Raw genomic sequence first — 26,410 nt, forward strand, 5'->3', positions numbered from 1 at the left:
GGAAGCATTGATCCCTCGGAGTCAATACTTAAACTAATACTGCAATATGGTTGTCACAGTCAGGGGTGCAATCCAGAGCAGTGAGGGGTTGGGTCATCACTTGCTCTGTAACCTTGGTTGCCTCACAGTGCTTTGCTGTTGTAGCTCCTAAACTGGGTTGCTCACAACCAGCCCACCAACATATGCAGGTCATGCCCCAAGTGTTTGTGTGCTAGACAGCCCTGAGTCATCAGCTCTGACCCCAGCAGCGTGTCTCCAGCCCCGCTCTGGCTTCCACCAGCCTTGGTCACTACTTGCAGGGTGATCCCAACAGACTACCAGTCCCAAATTACCCCAGAACTGTGTGCCCTGAGGTAATAGTAGGGTCATCTGTTCCTCTAAAGAGACAAAAACACATCACATCTTATTAACTTAACTGTGGTGAATACATCCTTTCTTTTAAACACCACACTGAGTTGGTTTATAGCAGGAGTTGGCAACCTTTCAGAAGTGCTGGGCCGAGTCTTCATTTATTCACTCTGATTTAAGGTTTTGCATGCCAGTAATACATTTTAACGTTTTTAGACGGTCTCTTTCTATAAGTCTATAATATATAACTAAACTATTGTTGTATGTAAAGTAAATAAGGTTTTTAAAATGTTTAAGAAGCTTCATTTAAAATTAAATTAAAATGCAGAGCCCCCCCGGACTGGTGGCCAGGACCCGGGCAGTGTGAGTGCCACTGAAAATCAGCTCGCGTGCCACCTTTGGCACCCATGCCATAGGTTGTCTACCCTGGTTTATAGCAAAATAAAACATTTATTAACAATAGGACATAGGTTAAGTGATGCTAAGTGAAAGTAATAAAGTTAGAAAAGAGTTACAAGCAAATAAAAGTGAAAACACTTGTCTAAAACTTAATCTAGCAAGATACAGGCTTTGTTCAAGGTGGTTCCTTTCACCAGTCATTCTTCTTCCCAGCCAGGGCTGACTTTCCCTCAGTCAGGACCTTCCACTAAACTACAAGGTGCTGTTTCCCTTGTCATCTTAGGGGGAATGATCTTTGCTTCTGCAGGTTTCTCACCTATATTTAATTCCAGAAACTTCAATCCCCCCCTTGGTTGAAGGCCCCATCTTTCTCAGCTTGCAAGCGCTCTGTTCCCTCGTGTCTGTCTAATGATGGCCCCTGTGCTTGCCTGTATCTCCCAAAGCTCAATGACTTTGTTTCATGAGGCAGGATGATGATGTCATTCTGTTCTTCCCTTCCTGTGCACTGGCCATCCCCCCTGTGTGATTCCCATGTAAATGGGGCTTCCATTGTTTCTCATTCCACCAGGCTTTATTTACGTAGGAGACACGTACATAGGAGATAGATGTGACATCCCCTCCTGTCTGGACAGACCGTACAGCCTCATATCAATGAGTAGTCATAATTCCTTATATAGAGTTAATACATACATTTCACAATGATGTTAATCACCAATGTGTCATTAGCTTGCAGAAAAGACCTCACTCGATACACTTGTATAACACAATAATATTGTTCACAATCAGTGAATTCAGTTGCTTATCGCTTGAAGTTCAGCCCCCCCACCCCCACCCTCCATCTTTATAGATTAGTAAACCTTTGAAAGGGATTCTTTTGAAAAGTAAAACCCAGACCAAGCTTCTCTCTTCTACTGGCTGTAGACATGCTTCTCCCCCCCCTCCCCCGCCCACCCCGTTAGCTTAATCGCTTTGTTTATCTCGCATGCCAATGCACCTTCATTGTCTTTGCCTGATGGCCAAGCTGGTGCAGACAGGTTGACCCCCAACCACCTTGTGAGCTTTGGTTCTGTTTACCATATATGTAAATTGCAATCCTATTGTCTCTGGTCAACCCTGCCTCATTTGTATTCAAAACCTGGGCAGATTTGTTTACCAACTCCCACTGCATGCCTGGCTTGAACACATTTTAGTTATAATTCCAGCATATATTCATAACTCTTAGTACCCATCACGTACATACGTCACACGAGAGTATTAATGATCAGTGAGTTATTAGTATTCAAATGGTACCTCACAAGGCATATTTTGTACAAAAGTAATTACAATAGTGTGTAGGGTGTGACTACAGGGGTGCTTAGTGTCACGATGGTTTTTGGAGCTGCTGTGCAGCTGGAGATCATGCCAGTGATGCATATAATTGTTTGGCTGAGTTTTTGATGTATTGCACTTGTAATTCCGTAAGAGTCTGCTGTCCATAAGGGCTGCTGCCAATCTGTGATGCAGAATTGTCACACCGGGTCCAGAGGAGGCAGCACACATTGTGCTTTCTCATAGAAATTTTACTTTTGTTCTTTCTTGTTCTGTTGTTTCTCTTGATCTAAAATAAGTCATTCAGAGTAACGGTGTGTGGTTGCTCTTTGAGTGTGGAAAAACATAACACTGCCCATGTGGTGTCATTAAATATCTAGTGGCCATTTTCACAAGGGGAAGTATGTTTGATGCAGTGTCTTGTTGAATGCCAACTTGAAATTTCACTGTGACACTTCTCTTCCTATCTTAAACCATTGCATAGGGATTCTGGTGTGCTGTCAAATTGCTGTCACATTCCACCCCAGAGGAGGTTGATTTTAGTGATGGATGAGTTGATTGCTGTGTATGGTTTGTGTAACAGTGCGGGATGAAAGACCTTATATGAGTGTAAAACATTAGTGATTTGATTATTTATTATTTCATACTATTTGGCAACAGTACACCAAGCAATAATAAGTAGTAAAACTAGAGTTTTTTGTTAAAAGATGCAGATGTTAAAAGTAATCTTTTTGGTGCCTCAAACTTTGCATGACAAACACGCTAATTAAGTATGTGAATGAATAACTCTGGAAAGCATAGAGATGCTAAAAAGAGTACATTTTCTTAGTGTGAAATTTCAGTGTGTCACATTCTGAACAAAGGTCTCCTGCATTGTTTGTTACATATTAACTTCTCTGGCATGCAAGCAGCCTCTAGCCTCTGAGAACTAACTCTTACTATTCACAAGGTGATGCAATTTGTAAAACATTACACAGCAGAAGCGCAGAATGTGGCAATGAACCTTTCTGTAAGGGTGTTTCATTCGTACAGCATTTCTTTTCAAAAGTCTTTAAATTGTTAATAAAGAAGCCATTGTTTCCCAGTCATATGGCAATTTTGCAATGAAGTCTTTTACTAGGGGCCTGTACTGAGCTGCGTAATCCATAGTAAGATGGTTTTAATAATCTCAGATGAAAAGGGAAAAATGTTTTGAACTTTTCATGAAAACAATAGGCATTTTGAAAGACTGAAATTTGCATCTGACTGTTGCTCTTGATATAAATTAATTTTCAGAAAGATTTGTGAGATGATAAAGATTGTGATTTAAGTCTTCTACCATGTTGACTTTTGGATACCTGCTCTCCAGGAGGTGTGGGAGCGGAATAGAAAGAATCTGGAATGCAGGTCGATGTTTTGTATCTAATTCGGTGGTAGTTATGCACATGTGCGCTAGCACTGGAATTTTGTCTCAAAATGTTTCCTGATGCTGTGTACATATCTGGTACCAAGAGGTGACTCAGCACAAAGAATAAAGAGGACTTTGTGTGTGGAAAAGAACTTAAAAAGAAAATAGGAGGCCTAATGTAGATAGATTACTTTTAGTTCTGTTGAGGCTTTATCTTTCCTCCGTAAAGCCTGAGGTATTGTTGATTCACTTGTTGGGCTTGGCAACACTTACAAATTTGCAGCGCTGCAGTAGGGTGTGAAAACACACCCTCTCCAGCGCTGCAAATTGCGGCGCTGCAAAAGGCCACTGTGGTCAAAGCCCCAGCGCTGGGAGCGCGGCTCCCAGCGCTGTCCGTTATTCCCCACAGGGAGGTGGAGTACGGACAGCGCTGGGAGAGCTCTCTCCCAGCGCTGGCGCTTTGACTACACTTAGCGCTTCAAAGCGCTGCCGCGGCAGTGCTTTGAAGTGTAAGTGTAGCCAAAGCCGTTGCCTACCTTCAAACATGGTGAGTAAAATGGTTATGCCTGCTCTAGACCGGCCAAACAAACCGTGCTGAAACTGTGTTTAAACAGTCTTTAGAAACAGTTCAGCTAACATGCTTTCTCTGCCAGGGAAGATCAGACCCAAATGCTGCCTATTCTTAGGGTGACCAGATGTCCCGATTTTTATAGGGAGAGTCCCAATATTTGAAGCTTTTTCTTATATACAACCCTATTACCCCCCAGCCCCATCCCGATTTTTCACACTTCCTGTCTCGTCACCATACCTATTCTGCCAAGTTTGGGTATTTCTAAGCACTAGAGGAGAGAGGTTAACAAGCTGGGAGTGGATCAGACAACAAGCTCTGTTTGTTTCACCATATCCCAGAGGTCATCTCTGTCACTGGTTCTCAACCAGAGGGACATGTACCCTTGGGGGTACACAGAGGTCTTCCAGGGGGTACATCAGCTCATCTAGATATTTGCCTAGTTTTACAACAGGCTACAGAAAAAGCACTAGCGAGGTCAATACAAACTCAGATTTCATACAGACAATGACTTGTTTATACTGCTCTATATACTAGACACTGAAATGTAAGTACAGTATTTATATTCCAATCGATTTATTTTATGATTATATAGTAAAAATGAGAAAGTCCACAATTTTTCAGTAACCGTGTGCTGTGATACTTTTTATTTTTTGTCTGATTTTGTAAGCAAGTAGTTTTTAAGTGAGGTGAAACTTGGGGGTACACAAGACAAATCAGACTCCTGAAAGGGGTACAGTAGTCTGGAATGGTTGAGAGTCATTGATTTATGTGATAAATGGGCTTTTGATATATATAATATATCTGTATATATATATATATATATATACACACACACACAGAGAGAGAGAGGCTTTGCTGAGCGACAGAATTTTTTATTTTTTTGTATATTTTGACCTCTCAATAGCCTGTGTGGCCTGCTTTCTTGGCCTGGCTTCTGTCTCAGATTCCATCCGAAACAGTAGGCATGTTCTCATGGGACAGCTGGTCCCTCCTGCTGCTCATGCTGTTGCAACTGCACTTCTATTTTTAGCTTACTAACTGAATCAGAACTAGCATACGTATGTCTACTGAAGCTGAAAATTACACATCCCAGCTTTGGTGTAGACATACCCTGTGGTGTATAGAGCTGTGTGACTGTAAGGCTGTTTTCTGTCCACTAATACACCTTTAGGAACACACTGAAATATTACTATTCCCTTGTCTAAATAGCATCCTTCCCAGAGCTCCCCTAGGCAAATTATTAAGTATACCTGTACTGTGTAGGGCCTCACTCTTCTCTTATCAGTTTAACTCCATTGACTTCATTGGAGCTACTCCAAATGTACACTGGTGTGACTGAATTAGGTCAATAAGTTTTCGTGTGTGTGTGTGTGTATATGTATGTATGTATATATGTATTATATATATAATACACACACACACACCACAAAACACTGTGGTAACATGGAGTGAAGGCTGCTGACATCCATTCCTAGCTAGCACAATCACTACAAATTCAGGAAATCCTGAGCTAAGGTTCGTTCACAAACTTTAGAAATCGCTTCCCCTGTCATGCGTAATATTTCTCAGATATACGCCCCAGGCAGGACCAGGATCCCGCTGTGCTAGGCACTGCACAAACACAGAACACAATGAGGGTGTCTGACCTAAAGAGCCTGCAATCTTGGTAATGCATAGGAAACTTGAATGAAATCCTGACCTCATTGAAATCATTAGAAATTTTACTATTGACATTAGTGGGGACAGGAATTCACTTCCTAACTCTGGCTAGGTAGTCATTTATATATACTGAGTGAGTGTGGAGTAGATGCACTTTTATAAATTAAATATAAAACAAGACATTATTTCTCCATATATATGTATTAGGCAAACCTCTTTCATTTTAAGCAGAGCTTGTTGAGTGATTAGTGCAGGAGACTGCCATTGACTTGTGGGACTTTGGGCAAGTCTCTCCGTCTTGCTGTGCCTCGGTTTCCCCATGTACTAATGTAAATAGCGGTGATAGCACTGACCCATTCCACAGGGGTGTGGAAGTCCTGGGGTGTAATTAGATTGTAAAGCACTTTGAGTGCCACAGATGTGTAAAATAATCATATCGTGAGAGATCTCTTGGGCTGCAGTGAGTTGAATAGCACAGACACTCAAAATCTCTGAATAACCCACTTGAAAGAGAAGGTTACTTCCAATGAATAAAATGTTACCGACCATTTTCTTGTGTGTGAAATAATCCTTCTTGCGCCACAAACTGTAGCATATATGGTCCCCTAGCAGGGCCTTTTGGATAGCTGGTACTTCACACCCCTGCCATGCTGCTCAGGGATAGCTTGTGAGCTGTACAGCTCCCAGTGAATTGATTTGCCTCTTGATGTATCATTTTAACTTCTAATGGGAGTGATCTCATCTTACTGCCCTTTACTAACTTCTGCCTTCTCAGGTACTTTAATATAGATGTTTACCTGCTACAGCGAATAGTATGCAGATCCCTAAATCACTGGTGTAGTGACTTCACTCTGAGCCAGACTCTCCCATTCTCCATTTTCCAGTTACGCTCTCTTTTGCCCCTGTGCATACACCCGTGAGCTGTTGGCAGCCCAGTCAGTTACAGTGTGGAAACCTTCCAGGCTTTGTCTCCTTTCTCACGTGTCTCTCACCTGCAGGGAGTTCTGCGACTCGATTTTTGGAAGTGCTGAGCACCCAGAACTACATTTGGCCCTTGCTTTTTATTGGTAGCCATTTTACAGCCATTCAAATAAGGGCCTTAAAACTATTTTTGCCTGCAGCCTTGGGCTATGATTCCTTTAGTGCTTGCGCAAACTAAGCAGGGACATACTGAGTCACTATTTGGATGAGTCCTCTTAAAATATGCCTAGATGTTGCAAGAAGTGGTGGTTTGAGTTGGTACTGAATCAATATCCCAGAGTGATGTTGGGAACTGGGTGTTGTGCTCTTTAAAATGAGTTGTGAATTTAGGAGTTGCCAGATCAAAGGCCTGTCTAGTCCAATGTTCTGTCTCTAACAGTGGCCAATACCAGGTGCTTCAGAGAGAGAAGTAAAACCCAGGCTGGACCTTTATGAAATAACATGCTCACGGGAGTAGTTTCTTCTAGGGCTGTCAAACGATTAAAAAAAAAAGTGTGCTTTAATCGCACTGTTAAACAATAATAGAATACCAATTTACATTTATTATAAATATTTTGGATGTTTTTCTACATTTTCAAATATATTGATTTCAGTTGCAACACAGAATGCACAGTGTACAGTGCTCACTTTATATTATTATTACAAATATTTGCACTGTAAAAAGACAAAAGAAATAGTATTTTTCAATTCAACTCATACAAGTACTGTATGTAATGTAAAAGTGCAACTTACAAATGTAGAATTTTTTTCATAACTTCACTCAAAAACAAAATAATGTAAAACTTTAGAGCCTACAAGCATGAAGGGGCATACGAATGTTTAGCATGTCTGGCACATAAATACCTGGCAATGCCGGCTACAAAAGTGCCATGCAAAGACCCATTCTCACTTACATGTGACATGTGACATTGTAAATAAGAAGTGGACAACACTATCTCCTGTAAATGTAAACAAATTTTTTTGCTTAGTGACTGGCTGAACAAGAAGTAGGACTGAGTGGACTTGTAAGCTCTAAAGCAGGGGTAGGCAACCTATGGCACGCATGCCAAAGGTGGCACGCAAGCTGATTTTCATTGGCACTCATACTGCCCGGGTCCTGGCCATTGGTCTGGGGGGGGGGTCTTGCATTTTAATTTAATTTTAAATGAAGCTTCTTAAACATTTTAAAAACCTTATTTACTTTACATACAACAATAGTTTAGTTATATATTATAGACTTGTAGAAAGAGACTTTCTAAAAACATTACTGGCACGCGAAACCTTACATTAGAGTGAATAAATGAAGACTCGGCACAGCACTTCTGAAAGGTTGCCGACCCCTGCTCTAAAGTTTTACATTGTTTGGTTTTTTTTATTGCAGTTATGGAAAAAAAATTCTACATTTGTAAATGTCTGAACTCCTCTTGAATTCAATATCTTGTGTCAGTGAATTCCACTGGTTAGCTATGTACTGTTATATCCATTTTAAATTTACTTTTTAATTTCATTGACTGTATCCCCTTGTTGTTGTACTATTTAAGAGAGTAAATTAGCAGCCCCAATTTACCTTTACTGTAGCCTTCATTATTTTCATGTATTGCTATCATGTCCGTTCTTATGTGTTTCCCATCTAAGGGTATGTTTACACTTACCGGGACGGTCGACGCGGCGAGTTCGACTGCTCGGAGTTCGAACTATCGCGTCTGATCTAGACGCGATAGTTCGAACCCCGGAAGCGCTAGTTCGAACTCCGGTACTCCACCGCGGCAGGAGGAGTTGCCGGAGTCGACCCTGGAGCCGCGGAGTTCGCTTCCGCGGCGTCTGGACGGTAAGTAAGTCGAACTAGGGTAGTTCGAATTCAGCTACGTTATTCACGTAGCTGAATTCGCGTACCCTAGTTCGACCCCCGAGCTTAGTGTAGACCAGGGCTAAGATGTTGACCTAATCTTTTTAATCTGTCCTAGTGTTAAAATTAGTAAGACATGGAAAAACTACCATTGTCCTTCTTTTTTACTTTAGCTATAACTTTTTGAGATGGGCTAATCCTGGCTGAACACACATTTGAGATGAGAGCGTGCCACCAACATATGTTATAACATTACAATATTTTCAGTGTTATTCTCTAGTGCTTAAAGCAGAGTACCCTCGTTTGTTTGTTTTTCATCATGATCATGCACTGAAAAGAGCTGTTCGTTGAGCTCTCTGCCATGAAGCCCAGGTCTTTTATGTCAGTGGTTAAAGTTGATTTAGAACCTGCTAGTATGTGTGAATAGTTCAAACTGGCCCTTCCTGATCAGTTTTGTTCCTTACAGATTCCTTGGAACTCTGGTAAGAAGGAAAGGGGTGTAACCTTGATGTTCTGACCAAAGTTCACCAGGGAACTAAATTCTCTCTGCAGTTTCATCTGGAAAAGCTACTCCTCACTTCCTTGTTGGTTGCGCGTATTGCTGTAAACTGTTAAATAGCTGCTGGGTCACCCCATAGGTGACTGCATGTAAGTGGTGGATAAAATGACTCCCTTGTTTGTACATCAGTTTGTTTATTAAACCCTTTGGGTTGGAAGGTGTCGTAAAAATGCAAGATTTTTTTTTGAGTGTTTTAATCCATGCTTCTGTATTAATACTGCACTGAATCAACAGCAGCTAAACCAGAACTCAGTCTTAGCCATCAAAAAGTGCAGTCAGGTCTCAGCGAGGTTTATACTGATGTAGAGAGCAGTTTTAATGGCCAAAATGGTATTTGTGTTCCCATTAGTGATTTCAAATTGAGATATTCCTAGAGTTATAAAACCTCAGTGCCATGGGTCAGTAGAAGTCACATTATCACCTGGACTGTGTTCCTGGAGCCCTGTCACTGGTTCAGCGCGAGTACAGTGTCGGAATGGCTTCAGAGAGACAGCATTGATGAATTGCATGCATTTCTCTCAGCCAGTTGGAGGAGGACTGGCTGGCTCTGAATTAATAATAGACTATGGAGCCTTCCATCTCTTCGCTAATTCAGCACTGGTTAGGAATGACTGAACATTACTATCACCCTTTTGGTGACGCTTGTGAAATGAGTTAGGGGCCTTAGACTAGTTTCCATTGGAAAAGAGTCTACATTGCTAAAGCCACCTCTACCAAAACTGACACTGACAGGTCCCCTGGGCTTAGCAGTTTCAGATTGAGAGGCCAAGGATGAATGGACCATGAATAACAAAGTACTCTTTTAACTCTAGGGCAGGGTTGAGGCATTCTGCCAAGCCAATGGCAGATTAACACATGGGCCTGTGGGGTCCTGGCCAATTTGGGGGCCCCCACAGGAACTCTGGAAGCTGTGTAGAAGTGGGGGAACCTCTGGCGCTGGAACTGTGGCCCTGCCCTCTGGCCAGGCAAGAAGCCAGGCCGTGGTAAGAGCCGCCCAGGGAGCCTGGGCCACTGTGGGCAGCCCTGGACCCTCCACCTGCCCTGGGCAGGGGCTATGCTTCACGGCGGGGGAGTTAATCACCTTAGCAGCTCCCCCCCCCCCGCTGTGAAGCGCAGTCCCTGCCACCACCACCGCTCCACACCTGCCTGAGGCTACTATGCCCATGTTAAAAAGTAGGGGGGCCATGACCTCTCTGGTTCCAGTGCCCCATGGCCCCTAGGATATGAGGGGCCCAAATGTTCTTTGAGCCCCAGGGCCCCAATAAGTCGTCATCCGCCTCTGTGCCAAGGTGTACTACTACTGCCCATTCTGTACCAATTCCATGGTTAAACAGAGAGCACTGCTCTCTAAGGCTGTCTAGCTAGCTGCCACCTTGCATTAGCATTAAGCTCCCCTTTATTTTTAGGAGCATTTCCATTTCTTGGGAATATCCTCACTTGTGAATTTCTCTACTTTTTCACTCCTCTGCTGTGTCTTGCACTTGAGACCTTTCTCTTTCCTTGGGATGCTGGGTTGGTCGGCTCGCTTTCCTTTTTAATTTTCTGTCTGACCCCCTCCTTGTTTTTAGGATGAACACTGTTGAAAAGAGAAGTGTTTGCATGAGTCATACAATCAGGATGTTGTTGGCTTTTATTATTGCCTGCACGACTGTGTAAACTGAAGCTGCTCGGGAGTAGAAAGTTTGGAAACAGCTATTTTATTGTGCACTTCGAAAGCTTAAGAGATGGAGTTATCATCTTCGCTAGTCCTAGGATTGCAGTGAGTTTGTGTCCACTGTGGAATGCCGCAGATTTAGAGCGTTACCTGGTGAGGTCATTGGTCTTGTTGGACTCAGAGGGTCTCAGTTCTTTTTCCATGTTATATAGGAGCAGGAAGCAGAGTGGGCTTATCTGCATGTTATAACCCAGTTTTCCTTGGAGGTTGGGTGGCTGCTGGGATTAGTAATGGCATACAGAGCCTTTCATCTTCTCCTTCAAACCCATCCCAAGGGAGGAGTGAGTGTAACTGAAAGTTACCACACATTGAAGGCTATTGGATGGCCTATGCAAAATGAGTTTGGTTGGTTGGTCTCACTGTTGTCCCTGGAGGACAAATGTCCACAGAAAAAAATCATCACTGTCTTTGGCACTGAGTGGCCCCCTTGTTGATAGCAAAGGGGCGAAAGTTTTTAATAGACCATAGAGACAAGATTGAGGCACATTCGTGTTGTGCGGGGGAAGCTTTCTCTCCTGCTGTTTGTGCTGTATCAGGATTCTGAGTAAAGAGTGACTGCAGGCTGATATTTTCCAAAGTGAGTAGTGATCTGTCTGACTCCCTCTTTGGATGCCCCATAAGAGGCATCTTAAAGGGGCTTGTTTCGCCAGTGGCATGGGTCAGTGCTTTCTGAAAATTGGGCCACCTCAAAGGGCCTAGAACAGAGGCACCCAAAATCACTAGTTACTTTTGACAACCTTGGCCTCATCTCCAGCTAGCAATGCACCATCTTTCACAAGCACTAATTCATTAAATAGATCGGGGTAGGCAACCTATGGCACATGTGCCAAAGGCGGCATGCGAGCTGATTTTCAGTGGCACTCACACTGCCCGGGTCCTGGCCACTGGTCCGGGGGGCTCTGCATTTTAATTTAATTTTAAATTAAGCTTCTTAAACATTTTAAAAACCTAAATTTACTTTACATACAACAATAGTTTAGTTATATATTATAGACTTATAGAAAGAGACCTTCTAAAAACATTAAAATGTATTACTGGCACGCAAAACCTTAAATTAGAGTGAATAAATGAAGACTTGGCACATCACTTCTGAAAGGTTGCCGACCCCTGAAATAGATTATGGTAATTGGGGAAATAGATGGGCACTGTTTGCTACTGATTACACGAGCCACATTTATCATTGTAGCATCTTGCCCAGCAATGCACAGCTCCTGAGAGTAAGTCTTTAGAAAGGCAAATCCTTCCTCCGTACTATATACATGTAAATTGTTAACAGATTTTACTGAGAGTCTGTGGCAGCCAATCCTCATGATTGTATTTGGAAAGAACATAATGGCACACAGTTTGTAGGTTATACAGTACTTATTGTGCTTGTTCTGCCTTTGAAGTTTGTCAGTACGTTCTGTATGGGGTTTAGACAATGCAATAAAAGCTATTTTTAAAAGAGAGAGATTCTCCAAACCAGGGGTGAGCCACTAGTGAGAGAGAATTCCCTTCCAGAGAGGCTGTGCAGGTGGAGGGAGGCCCAGGCTGCAATAAACAGGGCAGCTGTAGTTAGCACTCTTGATTAGTACTAGTCGTGTAGATTTCAGGTGTGCCATTCATCTAGACAGATCAAAGCATTTTGCAATCATTAATGAAGTATTATTCACATTTAATGAATTGGGAAACAGGACCAGAAGGATTAAGTGACTTTGGCCAGGGTGTCACAGCAAGTCAGTGGCAGAGCTATACCTCTCAAAATCCCCAAGTTATCTGTATTCCACCCCCATTTGGTGTCTCCTTCCTTTTATTGTTGAAAATTAGTTAATTGAGAAATGCATAATCATGTGACCAAGGTTAAACAGAGTTATTTACACGGCAGGAATAGATTCCATGCATTTTCACGTTCCTGCTTTTTGTCCCCCTCATCTTGGTTCTCTGACGCACGTTGTGTTCCACATTTACATCTTCGCACGTTGGGAGGATTGGGCAGTGGTGGGAAAAGAACCCTGACATTCTAAGGCTTAAACCTCTGTTCTAATCAGGGGTCTACACCACCTTATTGACATTATGTATATTCATAAGCTTGCTTGCTCTCAAATTCAACTATTACGAGTTTGCCTTTAAGTGTTTCTCTCTGTGTTTCTTAGGTGTTTTTAATGTGCATCTCACTCTGGAATCTAAGAGCCTGTCTCGCCCAGAGCAGAGAGAGAGAGCATTTTAATGTAGAAAATTACACTTGAGTCAATCTGGCAGCACGAACAGAGTGTTCAGATAGACAGCTGATAATATACCATGTAAGCAATAAGGAAGTAGCAGCTCTACTCCGTGCAATGGAAGCTTTCACAAAGTCACAAGCCACCCTGAAATGTGAAGCTGATGGCAGATAGGCCTCTCCATAAGTCGAGCTGAATTCACAATTATGATTAGTATGACAAGTTACATAATGCTGCTAACATTTTAAAAAGACACAACCCTTCGGTATTTGTGAAAAGTAGGGCTAGTACATGAAAGCCCTAGTGATGGACCTGCTATTGGGCATTGTACAAACATAAACAGTAAGATGGTCCCTGCCCCCAAAGAGCTTACAATTAGATATGGTCAAAAGAAATTGACAAAACAGTTTCCCATTGAAATATGCAGCTTTGTCAACATCAAAACAATGCATGGGAAAAGTACCGATTTTTCGATAGAAAAAAGTGTAAACTTTTTTGACAGCATGGAAATGTTTTTACTTATACATGTGATATCAAATATCCAGTCAGTGTTGATTTAATGTTATCTAGTTAATATAAAAGTTAGTGAAATAAGTCCAAACAAAATGGCCTTTTGAAATTTTCTGATGCTATTGAATTGAAACATGTTGGAATTTTAATTTTGTGGGAGATTTCAAAATGTTGGCTGTTCATCCCTTGGAACAGAAATTCCAGTTCCCAAACAGCTTAAGCATCAAGTATCCCGTCAGGCTTCATAGTCATGTTTTGGATTTGTATCCCATCTCCATTGGTCATTCTTGTTTACCTCTGACTCCGGCTCTGTCTGAGCTGGGCAGGTGATGCCCGTGGACACATGCTCGCACTACCACAGTGTTTGGTGGCTTTGTATTTTGCACAGCTCAGCAATGCTTTCACTGGCACTGCAGCTACACAGCTATTCTCATTAGCTCAATGAGAGCTAACATGTGTGTACATGAGCCGGGGGGAAATCACACTCCTAGCTTATAGTGTAGACATACCCTCAGGGGCATGGTTCTTCCATCTCAGGCCTTTGTTTTCTCAAACATTCTCCCCCCCTGGATTTTTTAATGGAAAGTCTCTGTTGTGTATGATAGATTGGAGGACTTAACATTTCTCAGCTCCCTTGTATTTCTGACAGTGGGGCAGAATATATCTCTCCATCTCTGTCTCCTTTGCAACACTGGTTCACAAGTTTCGGAGTAGCAGCCGTGTTCGTCTATATCAGCAAAAAACAAGAAGGAGTCCTTGTGGCACCTTAGAGACTAACAAATTTATTTGGGCATAAGCTTTTGTGAGCTAAAACCCACTTCATCAGATGCATGGAGTGGAAAATACAGTAGGCAGGTATATATAGTACAGCACATGAAAAGTTGGGAGTTGCCTTACCAAGTGTGGGGAGGGAGGGTCAGTTCTAATAAGCCAATTAAATTAAGGTAGAAGTAAGTGGCCTATTCTCAACAGTTGACAAGGGGTGAATACCAAGGGAAGGAAAATTACTTTTGTAGTGCTAATGAGGCCAATGCAATCAAGGTGGATATTGACAAGAAGGTGCAAGTATCAGCAGAGGGAAAATTCTTTTTTGTAGTGACCCAGCCACTCCCAGTCTTTATTCAGAGTTTGTTTTTGAAGGTTTTTTTGGTTGAAAAATTGCCATCAATGAGAAATTGCAGAACTGGAATTAATTTGGAAACACGACACCATCAAATTTGGCATGAAAGTTTGTAAAGACTTCATGTTCCATTGTATCACTGACTTCAGAAGAGGGTTGAATGCAGCAAGGGGCACAGGTCACTTAAAGGTTTAAATTAGTGTAAGTGGTGGAGTCTCTAACTTGATGGCTTTAAACCATGATTTGAGGACTTCAGTAACTCAGCCAGAAGTTAGGGGGTCTATTAAAGGAGCAGGGGATGAGGTTCTGGTCTGCAATGTGCAGGAGGTCAGACTAGATGATCCCTTCTGACCTTAAAGTCTGAGTCTATAAGTGACAGCATAAAAAAAAATGGACTGTTCTTAACCATGCTGCTTCTTTCTTCTAAGCTCATTGCCCTGGGGGTGAAATCCTGGCCTCACTGAAGTCAGTGGCAAAATTAATTAACTTCACTGGGGCTAGATTTTACTCCGTGACTCTAAGAGCATTGTCTCTGACAAATGATTGTTTTACTGTTGTGCTGAGTATATGGCAACACCACTGTAATCTACCATGCAAAATGAGGGCCTGTCATTAGTTGCAAGTCTAGGCTTTCCAAGCTCTCCATTAGGGATGATTGTTTAGATGCAGAAGAGCTTGCTGTTGGGATAGTTTTAGGTACCTCAATATCTTTCTTAAATGCTTTTTGGGCAATTTTCAAGGGACCCACATTTTGCTATGCAACACATGAAATATACAGAAAGGTACTTTCCCTGTTATGAAAGTCTAATTCAATCCCTTAGCTTCTGCCAGTTGCAAATACTTTATATTGGGGGAAGGGCATGTTTGTGGTGGTAACTTGACAGTGCAGTCTAGGTTTGAGGGGCTTCACATTTGATTTTAGAGGTGCATCAAGATAAGTAGTGTGACACAGGAAATTAAACTGAGACATGGATTCTGTCTGTGGGGCTTGCTTTCCTAGCTGTGAGGGGGACAGGTACCCCACTGTGAAAATGCAGATTGATTAGAGAGGCTTCTTTCTGCTAACACTTTCCACATGCCACTTTAATCACTGCAATTTTCTTTAGCTCCATTAGTCTTTAGAACACCTGTGACTATAACTGAGTCAGGTCTCACTGTGCTACCTTTTTACTGATTTGCCTCAGTAGTGGGTCTCATCTGATGTCTTTGGCTCAGGGAATGAAACTTCTTTGTGAATGCATAGAAAAGCAGGAGCCATTGTATAGAAGTTCTGTGGTGTGTGATGTTAAGGTGCTGTTCTATTAACACTTAAGGTACCTTTAAAAGTCTGTCATGAATTGCAAAATGGCATGCAAACCTAATTAGGCCTGTGGTATGAGCTCAGATTTTACCACAGTAAGATTCTTCAAGCAGGGCCTGAGGTGTGCATAAAGCAAGTGGAAGGCATGCATTTCTTTGTTCTCAAGCTGGTGGGGTTCACAAAAATGTCTGTTGCTGGTAGGAGCAAGACCCAGTCTTTCACCTCTGCATCTAAGGGGCCACCCTGCCCAGAAAAAAAAAGCAGTGCTAGTCAGGGGTGCATTTCTTCAAACTGCTGCTGTATATGGAAGGAGCCATAGGCAATCTATTCTCTCCTTTAAAATTAATGCATGCCAACCTCTTCTCTTTCCCCTACCTCCTGCCAAAGGAAAAGAGAAAATCATCACTGGTACTACTATGCATCAGTGACATTCACTAGTGGGAACACTATTTGTGAACACCCACGAATAAGTCAGTTACTGCTGTCTTTGTAATCACCAGAAACCTCCATTTAATGGGAATGTACTTCAATTTTGTATAAACTGTTATTGCTTGTGAATCAGTTTGTTGTCTTCTTGCATCTGACCTGAAGCCCTGATCAGAGTGGCTGAAGCAGCCAGTGTGGTCCAACTTTTAAACAGAAGATTTCAGCCACATTTTTAGAAGGGCATTTGAGACATCAGCAGATTAACAAAAGTTGGCATACAGGTGTGTTGTTCAGTAAGCATAACATTTTCATTTCAGCCACTCCTCTCAGATTAGTGCACAACTCCTGCTGTTGTGTTAACTGTCTAAAACACAATGTACCCACACCTTATGATATGTAGCAACGCTTCCCTTTCCTAAGCTCAAGGGTTTTTGACCTGTTAGAGAGGAAGCTGAAGGCTCCCCCTTCACCTAATTAAAATGCAGACACTTAGAGGAGCTCAGTGCCATCTTTAAGTTGCATTTCAAAGTAAAACAAATAGGCCTGGAAGGCTAAGATTTCTCTAGGTGTTGATTTCATCATCATTTGACAAAAGTGTTGCTTCAGAACTTGGCTTTGATTTAGGTTTTAAAGCTTTAACTTTGACAATAGATGTTGATATTCAAAATGTCTGACCTGTCCATAATTCCCAGCAACAGTAAAAATAAGAGTGCTAAAAAGAGTACATACAGCTAGAAATGTCAGGTACTCTTCTATAAAGTGCTAACTGCAGGAACTCTCAAGGTTCTCTTCTCTCCCCCCTCCCCAATACAGCCAGATTCTATTTGTGACATACAGTTGATTTGCTCTGTGTGTTCCATTCTATGCATCCAAAGAAGTGAGCTGCAGCTCACGAAAGCTCATGCTAAAATAAATTTGTTAGTCTTTAAGGTGCCACAAGTGCTCCTGTTCTTTTTAGTTGATTTGTTGTTCAGCTGTATTCACACTGATGCTATTTTTAGTCACTTTGCAATGGTTAACTACCTAGAAGATTCACTGTAATATGTCTTTTACAGGTCCAGTACTTCTTCAAGATTCTGGACAACTGACAGAACATGGAACTATCTCCAGTTCTAAAGGAAAAAGACAGACAAGGAGCGATGATGTATTCATTAAATTTATTGTCCAATGTTTTAACCTGACTGAAATACAAGAGCAAGAGCACTGTGCTCCTGGCTATTTATTACATATGTTAGAACATGAGTTTTGCACTTTAGACAACATTTAACACCATCCTATGGGGTACTGCATTGCTTTTTATAAAGTTCAAAATAAAGATTTATTTTCAAACAAGTGACTTTGGTTTTTTCCATACATTACACTTTTTCTTGCAGAAAAAATAAAATTGTACAACTGCATAAATATAAAATCTTCCACCATGAAAATGGTTAAAACATTCAGTAAAGACATTAGCACCACACAGTGTGATGCTGCCAGCAGAAAAAAAAATATACAAAGCAAATAATTATCAGTCATCAGTGGTAGGGATAGCCTGACTCAGGTCTCACACAACATACTGGAGGATGAGGGTGGAAAGAGCGCATTCACTACAGAGCACAGAACACAATCACCTTTTTTTATTTATTCATAAACTCAAATTAGTTTCCCCTGCCACCTCTCCAAATAAAATACCCTTACACCACAGGAAAATAAAAAGGATTTATGGAGTGCTGTTAAATAGTCTCACAGGTGGGCCTTTATCTTTAAAAGGAAAAAAAAATTAAAGTACCATGCCAGTTCTAGTCCCATTGAGTATTTACACCTCGGGCAGCAAAATCTTTGCTCACATAAAGTAGAAAACAGATACAATACATGGCTTGAAAAATGACCAGAGTTTGTACCTATAGTACTGTACACTAAATAAAATACACAAGGCAGCAATACTTAGGGGCCAGAAACACTGCTTACTACAAGTCAGTTATGGAATCATAATTTACAGTAAAAATGGGCATGTCCCAAGGCTCAATTTTGTTTTCTTTTGTCATTTACAGTAGAATAAATATTTTGTCACTATTGCTACACTTTAAGTTTACATTCTAACCTAGTAATGCAGAAAGCTAGTGTAAAGCATATAGATTATGTGTAGGTCCCATACGTATGACAGTTTGTTCAAGACTAGTAAGTTTTTTGTTTTGTTTTTTACTTTTTAAATGGCTAGGAGGGGAGAAAAGAAAATCGTACTTATGATCAGCTGCTCTTTATGTCAAATTTCACTTCAAAACGTCCCTGAAAACGGTCTTTGTCACTGTAACCCATGTTCTCACCATAGACCTTGCATTCCACACGCACTTCCGTGTCATAGGTCAGGTTAGTGAACTGCACTGCCATGAGAGGCTGGAGATATTTAGGGTGAAGTAGCTTGCCATAGTATGGATAATACTGTAGAGGGAAGCCAGCATAGCCACCCATCCCATAATATTCAACGGTGCCAATTTTGTCAACATCTTCCTCTTTCTAAACAGGAAAAAAAGAAAAAAAATCACTTGGACAAGCCCCATTGTAAATATTCCCACCACTATATACCCATTCAACCTAATTATCTGAGCCATACTTGGCTATCACCATGTGACTTCTGTGCTGGACAGTACAATAAAGTTATCTTCATTCATTCAAACCGATTCAGGATCCCGGAGGATAGGTGCACAGTAGTAGAATGTGGGCAATTAAAAAGTAAATAGGAAAATCATCCTGCATTATGTCAATGGATTAGGGAAGCAGGTTCCACAAAAACACTCAAATTATGGTCACCACAGAACTTCCAGTTGTTTTCCAGCAGCTTGGTAAGATCAGCATCATTGTTCCCTGGCCACTCATTGTTATCTACAGCAGAGGGTACGGGAAAATCCTGAATTCTAACAATTATTCCTTCTCAGAACTGGCCCCAGAATTGACAAAGCTTGCTGGGCCTCTGTCCAAAAATTTTAAATTGAACAATAATCAATCTGTCTTTTTCAGTTAGCATTAATCTATACAAATTTCCTGCCTGAGTAAATGAATTACCCAGGGAAGAGGATACTGCTACTTGGAAGAGACCTTGCTTTTGAGGCGTAGATGTCTGAAAGGATTTGGGGGGTGGGGGGGGGGGAGGAGAGGCTTTTACTTATTTTTAGTTCACCCATTCCAGAGATGGGGTCAGTGACAACATTCAGTCATCATTAATTGTTCACTGACCTTTGTGAAATGAGTTGCCTCAATCCTGTTCCTAATGGGAAGATATCCTTCTCAAAAGGAATGGGGGGGGGGTAGTGTCATTCGTCAGCAGAAAGGTCAAGGAGTGAATGAGCACCAAGACTTGACTCCTGTCTCAGGATTGAAGCATGCTCACTTTTTTAAATATCCTTTTAAAGTCAATCTGCACCAATCTAAGAGAACTGGGGCCAGAGAAAGGTGGTCCTGGATAATAAACAGCATCACTGAATGTATATGTCCTCCCACAGTCATGGCTTAGAATCCTGAGTCTCTGCTTATACAAAACTGGCACGGTGTAGGTTATGGTTTTGACTTGCTCAGCCCTTTGATGGGCAGAGTTCATTGCACATTTACAACAGTTAGCTTTTGAGGAAGTCTGATTCACAAGAAAGACTGATCACATGTCAGAAAAGGCATGGACACGCTTTCCCACTTACCTTAGCAAAGCAATGAACAGGGAGGACATATTGATTGTATTTTCCCATCATCTCAGAAGGGAGGTGGCTGTCATTTAGTGGAGGCTAAAAGAAACCCAGAACAAGTGTTACATTTCACACTGGACAGTCTCTGCTCTTCAGACTAACTCCATTGAAAATACGCACATTGATTAGTTTCCAGCACGTCTTCCTGAAGTTCAGAACTGTGCCAACAAGTGGCCCCATCCTTGTGTGTCAAAGTCCCAGTGGGTGGGGGAGGGAGGTGGACTATTGGCAGATTCATTGGAGGAGCCAGATTTGCTTCTAGGTCAAAGTTTCAAAGCCAGCTCAGGTTGGCAATGATTTTCAGTCATTACTGTCAGCAAGTTAAGTGGACATGGAAGCCACTAATTCACCAGCAGTAATCTGAATCTGCCAACAAGAGAAGCTCTACAGACAACTTCCTGACGGGGGCAGAGTAGATACAGTTCAGGGGACTTTTTTAATAAATAAAAAATCATCATCCTGTTAGTGAATTTAATAAAAGATAAGGCTTGACAGCCCAATAGAACACCCCCCGCCCCAAATAAATGCTTGTGGTCAAAGGGCAAAGCAAGTCTCCTAAAGGTATTCTGGAAAAGCATATGTATCACTCATAATGGAGGAGTGGCACAGCCGACATGAGAGTTTACTTTCTAGGAACAGTCCCAGAGAGTCAGCCTGGAACTTGAATGGTTGAACTGGGGAAGGCAACTGGCAGTCCTGAACCAAGGTGATGTTCTCAAGAGACTCGATTTACAGTGTGCTTCCATAGCACCTATCACTGAAGGCTCTTACAGCACTTTCTAGGAATTACTTAAGCCTCATGTCTACCCTGCAAGGTAGACATTAATATCCCCATTTTACCGATAAGAGTCCAGAGTAAATGGACTTTCCAAGACCAGTCCTCTGCTCCTGCTATAAAAATCACTTCCCCCAAATTAATAGGAAAGGAAAAGAAGCACTTGCCTTTGGTTTGAAGCCTAGAATTCTGTTGAGCTTGACAACAACACATGGTTTTCCATCTTTGTATCCATAGCTGGAATCATGCATTCCAGAGCAGTTTCCCAGCCATTCACGTCTGAACCTGCAGACTTTCTTCTGACCTTGGTCATTATTAAATGCTCCTCGGGTTATGTAGTCATGAGGTTTATCTGGGGGGGAGGGGCAAAAAACCCAACAAACTCAAATGTGAGTTCATGCTGCATGTAAAAGCTTTGAGAAGAAAAGCAACACTCCTGTGAGCATTTCTCTGGGATTGGAATCCCTTTTCTTAGGTCTAGTAGTAATCAAAACAGAGACAGACACCACCTTCTACAGACTGACTTCATGGATCTGCACCAAGCCATTCAGTGACAAGTGCTCTACTGATCACTGCAAGTCTGTTTTCTACAGGGCCTTTTTTCCTCAAATGGAAGTGTGTGTGGGGGCTGCTTCTCTGATTTTTATTGGTAATGTTTTGGGTCACAGTGGGGATTGTCAGAAATGTATTCTCCCACCAACACACACGCATCTCCCTTCAAGTCAACACTACATGCAGTCCATTATAGGTGCTTTGCTGAATTACATTAGAAGGAGAAAAAATGGGGGGGAAAGGGGTCGCCGCTAAGTGGTCAGGACCAAAAGTCAGGGCTTTCTCCCCTACAAGAGTGGATATCACACTTAAAATCAGAACAGGAAGATGCATTTAGAGCAATGCTTTAGGTGTTAGCTGAAACCATCAACTGCAGAAGGGAAGGAATCTCAAAACATTCTGACTGACCCGCGGGAGAGGTGATCAGCAGGTGTAAACTGGCATACCACCACTGAAGTCCATGGAACTGTGTAGATTTACACCAGCTGCATGATCTGGCCCCTAAAATTAGACTGCAAAGGACACAAATGTGGATTCTGTAATTGAGATGTTCTAGTGGAGGGTGGGGATCTGAAACAATTTACAAGCATTTCAAGCCCACGTTAAAAACAAACGTACTGACCATCTGTTGATCATTTGACACCTGTTCCATTTATGTCAATGGAAAGACAATGACTGGAGTTTTAGGCCTTTGGACTTAGAAACAAATACACGCGGGCTAGTGTTACTTTCTATGCATCTGAGCCCAGTGATCTGGTTTGGGTCCAGACCCAGAGCAGCCCACACACAGTCTCCACTTAGGAGGAAAATATTCAGCTGGTGTCGTGATTTAAATGGCTTCCGGGTAACGACCTCTCCTCTTCTCGTCTGGCTGTTGGAGCAGAGGAGAAGGAGCAAGTCTAGAAGAAATGCTTTGAATACAGATTTTCCTTCAGACCTGCCTTTCCTTCTCCAAAGAGATTCAACAGTGCTTTCAGTGCCTCTGTAGTTTGTTATTACACCCCAGGGCCCATGGAAAGGGACACTTCCCCACACTAACAGCTTTTGGAGACTTGAATTCTTAACTTGATTTGGGCACATAGGGTGGAACTGTCAAATTTGCTCAGCACTGGCCTAACTCTGCTCCTACTGAAGACAACAGTAAAACCCCCTTTTGTCTCTGATGGGAGCAGAGGAAGGCCAATGCTCAGTGCTTTTCACAATCCCACCCAGAAGCTTGTCGGACTTGGACAGCGAAGCTCACTGTGTAATGCATTCTACTTGGACAACAGGCAGTCATGAGTGACTTCAGGACCAGCTAATTAACCTGAGAGTCTAAAGCTAACCATCATGCGGGGCTTATACCAACACTAACAACAATGGCCAGTATTCTCTTGATTCTTGATGGATGCAGTTAGAAGAAGGGTGGCTAATACAGCCTCCAGTTATGTGAAAACAGTCAGAACTTCATATCCAGGAGTCTGCTTACCAGAGCAATCGTCAAATGTCATCTCATCGGTTTGTTGACTGTCGTTGTAGTTCTTCAAGAATTTGTTAATGCCTGCCACATACTCTTCGTACGTTTTGGGATCAGAAATACTAAAGGAAACTTCTGTCTTTAGTACTTGGGGGATTACGGTCAGTCCTAAAAGGGCAAGAAGAAGGGGGAGGGGGGAGAGAATAGATTAACACAAACCCAAAAGTCACATGATTTCAAGACAACATGTATAATGCATGAACCAGTCTGTTCTTCTAGAAACTGCCATGTGACTCAGATTTCAGAGTCTGCACACCCAACACATGCACACGCTTAAGTTCCTTCGGATTTTAGCTCACTTGGAGGTGATGTGCTTAAGCCATTCTTCCAATTACGGCCCAAAACACTGTCCCCACATTAGTGGCAAGGGCAGTGTTTTGGGTCACTGCACAAGTTTGGTTGGTTTTTGGGGGTTTTTTTGTTTTTTTTTTAACTATACTCTCAACATTCCAACATGCAGTACACAGCCTGCTGGACTAAGGCTTCATTTGTATCTGCATGGGTTACTTGCCCACCAGTTGTGTACGCTCTAATCCAGCACAGACCTGGGTCAATTGTACAAGATGGAGGCCGGAAGCAGCCTGATGTGGATTAGCGTACAGCCGAACACGAGCAGCTGGTGCAGGGCCCAAGCATGCTGGCTCAAGACACCTCCCAAACACGCCAACTCAGGAAAGCATTCCAGTTAAGCATGTGCTTCCGTGCTTTCCTGAACTGGGCCCTAAGGCAGTGCGGAGCAGAGTTGTCCTAGGCTCTGAGATACCTCAAATGGATTCTAGACATGGGGTAAAGTTCCCAAAAGTGCCTAAATGAGCTAGGAGCCAAAGTCCCACTATGTTTCAGTGTCCTTTAGGTGCTCTTGAGACTTTTATTTAATAGTTACAATGCTCCAGCAGATAGAACAATTCAAGGCTTGGAAGACAGTGAGGTTTTTAAGAAAATCACAGACTTAGGAAACAAGGCAGGTTAGTGGGTAGTGCTAGCAGTCCAAAGCCAAGATTTTCAGATGCAGCTAGTGATTTGGGGGTGCCTCTATGCTAACAGACAGAGACATGGGACAATCAGACACTACCTGAGGGAACTGAAGAACCCACTACTCTGTTTCTGCCCTTCAAGAACAGCTCCCAAGCCTGGAGATAGATGGGCGCATTTTCAAAAACATACACACTTGGCTTTTGGGTTACAGCCTTCGGAAACTGGCCCAGAAGGAGAGGTAGAACAAAGAGAAGATTGATCATTGTCCTCTCACATCTAGCAAGAAAAAGTGGTCTCAGTGTAACTGCTCTCAAACTTCAGCTCAAAATGCTTCACACATCCCTGGCACACTCCTAATTCATGAAGAGAGATGTGGACTGCAGCCTTGAATTAAACCAAACTGGGAAGATCTATTTTGACATCAGGACAAAAATCTCCCTCCCATGGCGAATGATGGCGTACAGAAGGAAAATCTGTACCAGATAAGGTTCCATTCTTTGGGTAAGTAGAAATTTCATTTTTACAAGCCTTAAATGGTAATGTTTCACTACTAAGCATTAGTTTACACTTAAAAATAAGATCAACCTGGCTGTGTCGTTGAGGGCTTTGAAGTTTTTGCACCTCAAGTACCAAGGTTAGGTTGAACCAACCCTCAGTGCAGAGGTAGCCAGGTTAACAGAAGCAACAACATTGTAGCGCTGTGCTACTGTAGCACTTGAGTTGGAAGTTAGGTTATGCCACACTGCAAGGCTGCTGTGATCCCAGCAACATCACTAAGATCACATAGTGTAGGATCAGAGGGCAGACATCAGCCAGGCATCCAGAACACTTCTCCACTCCCATGTGGCCTCTGCACTTTAGAACCCTCACCTCCCTCCATCTCCCCTCCTATGCTGTGCAGGAATTACTAGGCTAGCCACCAAGTGAAATTTACTTACATTGTGAGCTCAGAGCAGAGTCAAATCGTTATCTGTGCTCTCTAGAAAGCATTGTGCTTTCCCCCTTACTCATCTCTTCTGGGCTTTGTGCACAGAAACAGCGCTGATTGCCTCTTTGATCAGACACACTTCATTGAATGGGGTAAATGGGAAAATCATCTCCTGGTTAGAACACTGCCTTGGGGGCCAGAATTCTGGATTCCATAACCAGCTCTATTCTGTCTATTACCCAAGGGGCAAGGATATTTGGGGGGCGGGGAGCAGACAATTAATATACGGAAGTTACCCGTACAGTCAAAGGGAAAAGCATTCCCTTAGTCATTACAAAAAGCTAATAAATAGTTGCACTCGCATGAGGTCCAGGTCACATTTTAATTGAATGCCTTGATGCGTGACTAATGCTGAAGTTTAAAATAATGGGAACTAGGAGTTCATGCTGCTTTTGCGGTGGTCTCTGCTGCGGTCTCTGCTGCAAACTGTGTGATCATTAGGGGTCCAGGTTGCATTCAGTCTGTTGCCTTCGCTTTAGCAAGCGCAGCATAGCAGCGGAGTGGCATCTGCTTTGACAACTTTCAAACAATTGTTTTGCCAACAACAACAATTTATTCCAGTGCAGGCTGACGCTACTCAGCTGCCTACATGGGCTCACAATTCTATCAGGTCTTTCAAAGCCAGTTAAGTACTACTGCTTAGGGTCCCCCATTCCTCCTCTTCGCCCCCCACCTCCTCCCAAAGTTGGAATTTGTAACCTAGGAGACAAAGATTTGCTTTGTTTCCCTGAGGGCAGTCCCCAGCAGCCAAAGATAGCTAGACAGCCAATCAGTAGAGCTCATGGTTTCAAGTTTTATTTCAGGAAACAGTTCAAACCTTCTCTTAGTTCTCCCTTTCATATATTTTTCCCTGGTCTGGGTTTTGTTGCAAATTGAGAACTAAATTACCTTCCCCACTAACAATTAAATCCTATCAAAATTACAATTGTTTCTACAAGAGTCTGACAATCATGTTTAACTTTGCTATCCACACAAAACCCTCACTGCTAAATATAGTGTGCGATAGCAAGTAGCTTTTAACCCCCTCCCTCCCAGTCCTCCTCCTTGTCAGCTGGTGAATGTTAACACTAGTTATTTAAGGTGGTCCTCTGTATGTGGGCTTCAGGCAACACCATTAGTTTCTCAGATTTAAGCTTGTAGAAAGTCTCACCCCCCCCCTTTCTCCCCCCACCCAGGGAGCTGAGAACACATGAAGAATAGCAGAACATTGTGAAACGCCTTTGTATAGAAGCTGTAAAGTACACGCTACAGTCTGTCAGACAATTTAAGCCATGTACTTTATTTAGGGCACATGACTCACAGCAAAGTCCTGCCCCCCTTTTGTACATCTGCTGAAGGAAAGAAAAGAGAAAAGAGAAGACACACAACACAAAACCCCCACCACCCAATATGAAGCTAAAGCCACTGAACAAAGGGATGGCAATGTAGCTGCACGCTAGTGGTCAGTCAAGTCCACCATTTGAGCTCACTTTTGACCACAAGACACCCACACACGAGAAAAATAGTTGTATGTGTTTCATTGTTGACCACCCACACTGAAGAATCCCCAAGAGAATGAGATTGGGCAGCCTATAAGCCCTACATCAGTG

The 26,410-nt window shown here is 42.4% G+C and overlaps 2 protein-coding genes across 6 annotated transcripts in view; one reads left to right on the top strand and one right to left on the bottom strand.

The window, feature by feature from the left end:
* The window catches only part of NME7 (NME/NM23 family member 7), a 199,506-nt gene extending 181,869 nt beyond the window's left edge, over positions 1–17,637 (top strand). Inside the window, exons 12-13 of one of the 2 annotated variants that reach the window (XR_006576185.1) lie at positions 8,945–9,126; positions 17,361–17,637. Coding sequence is in view for 1 of the 2 variants with exons in the window: in XM_045001700.1 (XP_044857635.1) it covers positions 17,361–17,393 (33 nt within the window). In the remaining variant the exon portion in view is untranslated. The remainder of the gene's footprint in view (positions 1–8,944; positions 9,127–17,360) is intronic. The other variant, XM_045001700.1, reaches the window with a different exon arrangement.
* ATP1B1 (ATPase Na+/K+ transporting subunit beta 1) overlaps positions 17,444–26,410 on the bottom strand; it is a 130,979-nt gene continuing 122,012 nt past the window's right edge. For all 4 annotated transcript variants that reach the window (XM_045001708.1, XM_045001706.1, XM_045001707.1 and 1 more), the window contains 4 exons: positions 22,811–22,966; positions 20,958–21,142; positions 19,971–20,054; positions 17,444–18,798 (listed from right to left, as the gene is read on the bottom strand). In XM_045001708.1, coding sequence (XP_044857643.1) covers positions 18,532–18,798; positions 19,971–20,054; positions 20,958–21,142; positions 22,811–22,966 — 692 coding nt within the window. In that variant the 3' untranslated portion in view covers positions 17,444–18,531. The remainder of the gene's footprint in view (positions 18,799–19,970; positions 20,055–20,957; positions 21,143–22,810; positions 22,967–26,410) is intronic.

This window comes from Mauremys mutica, chromosome 1 (genome assembly GCF_020497125.1).
Source record: "Mauremys mutica isolate MM-2020 ecotype Southern chromosome 1, ASM2049712v1, whole genome shotgun sequence".
Classification (NCBI taxonomy): Eukaryota; Metazoa; Chordata; order Testudines; family Geoemydidae; genus Mauremys; species Mauremys mutica.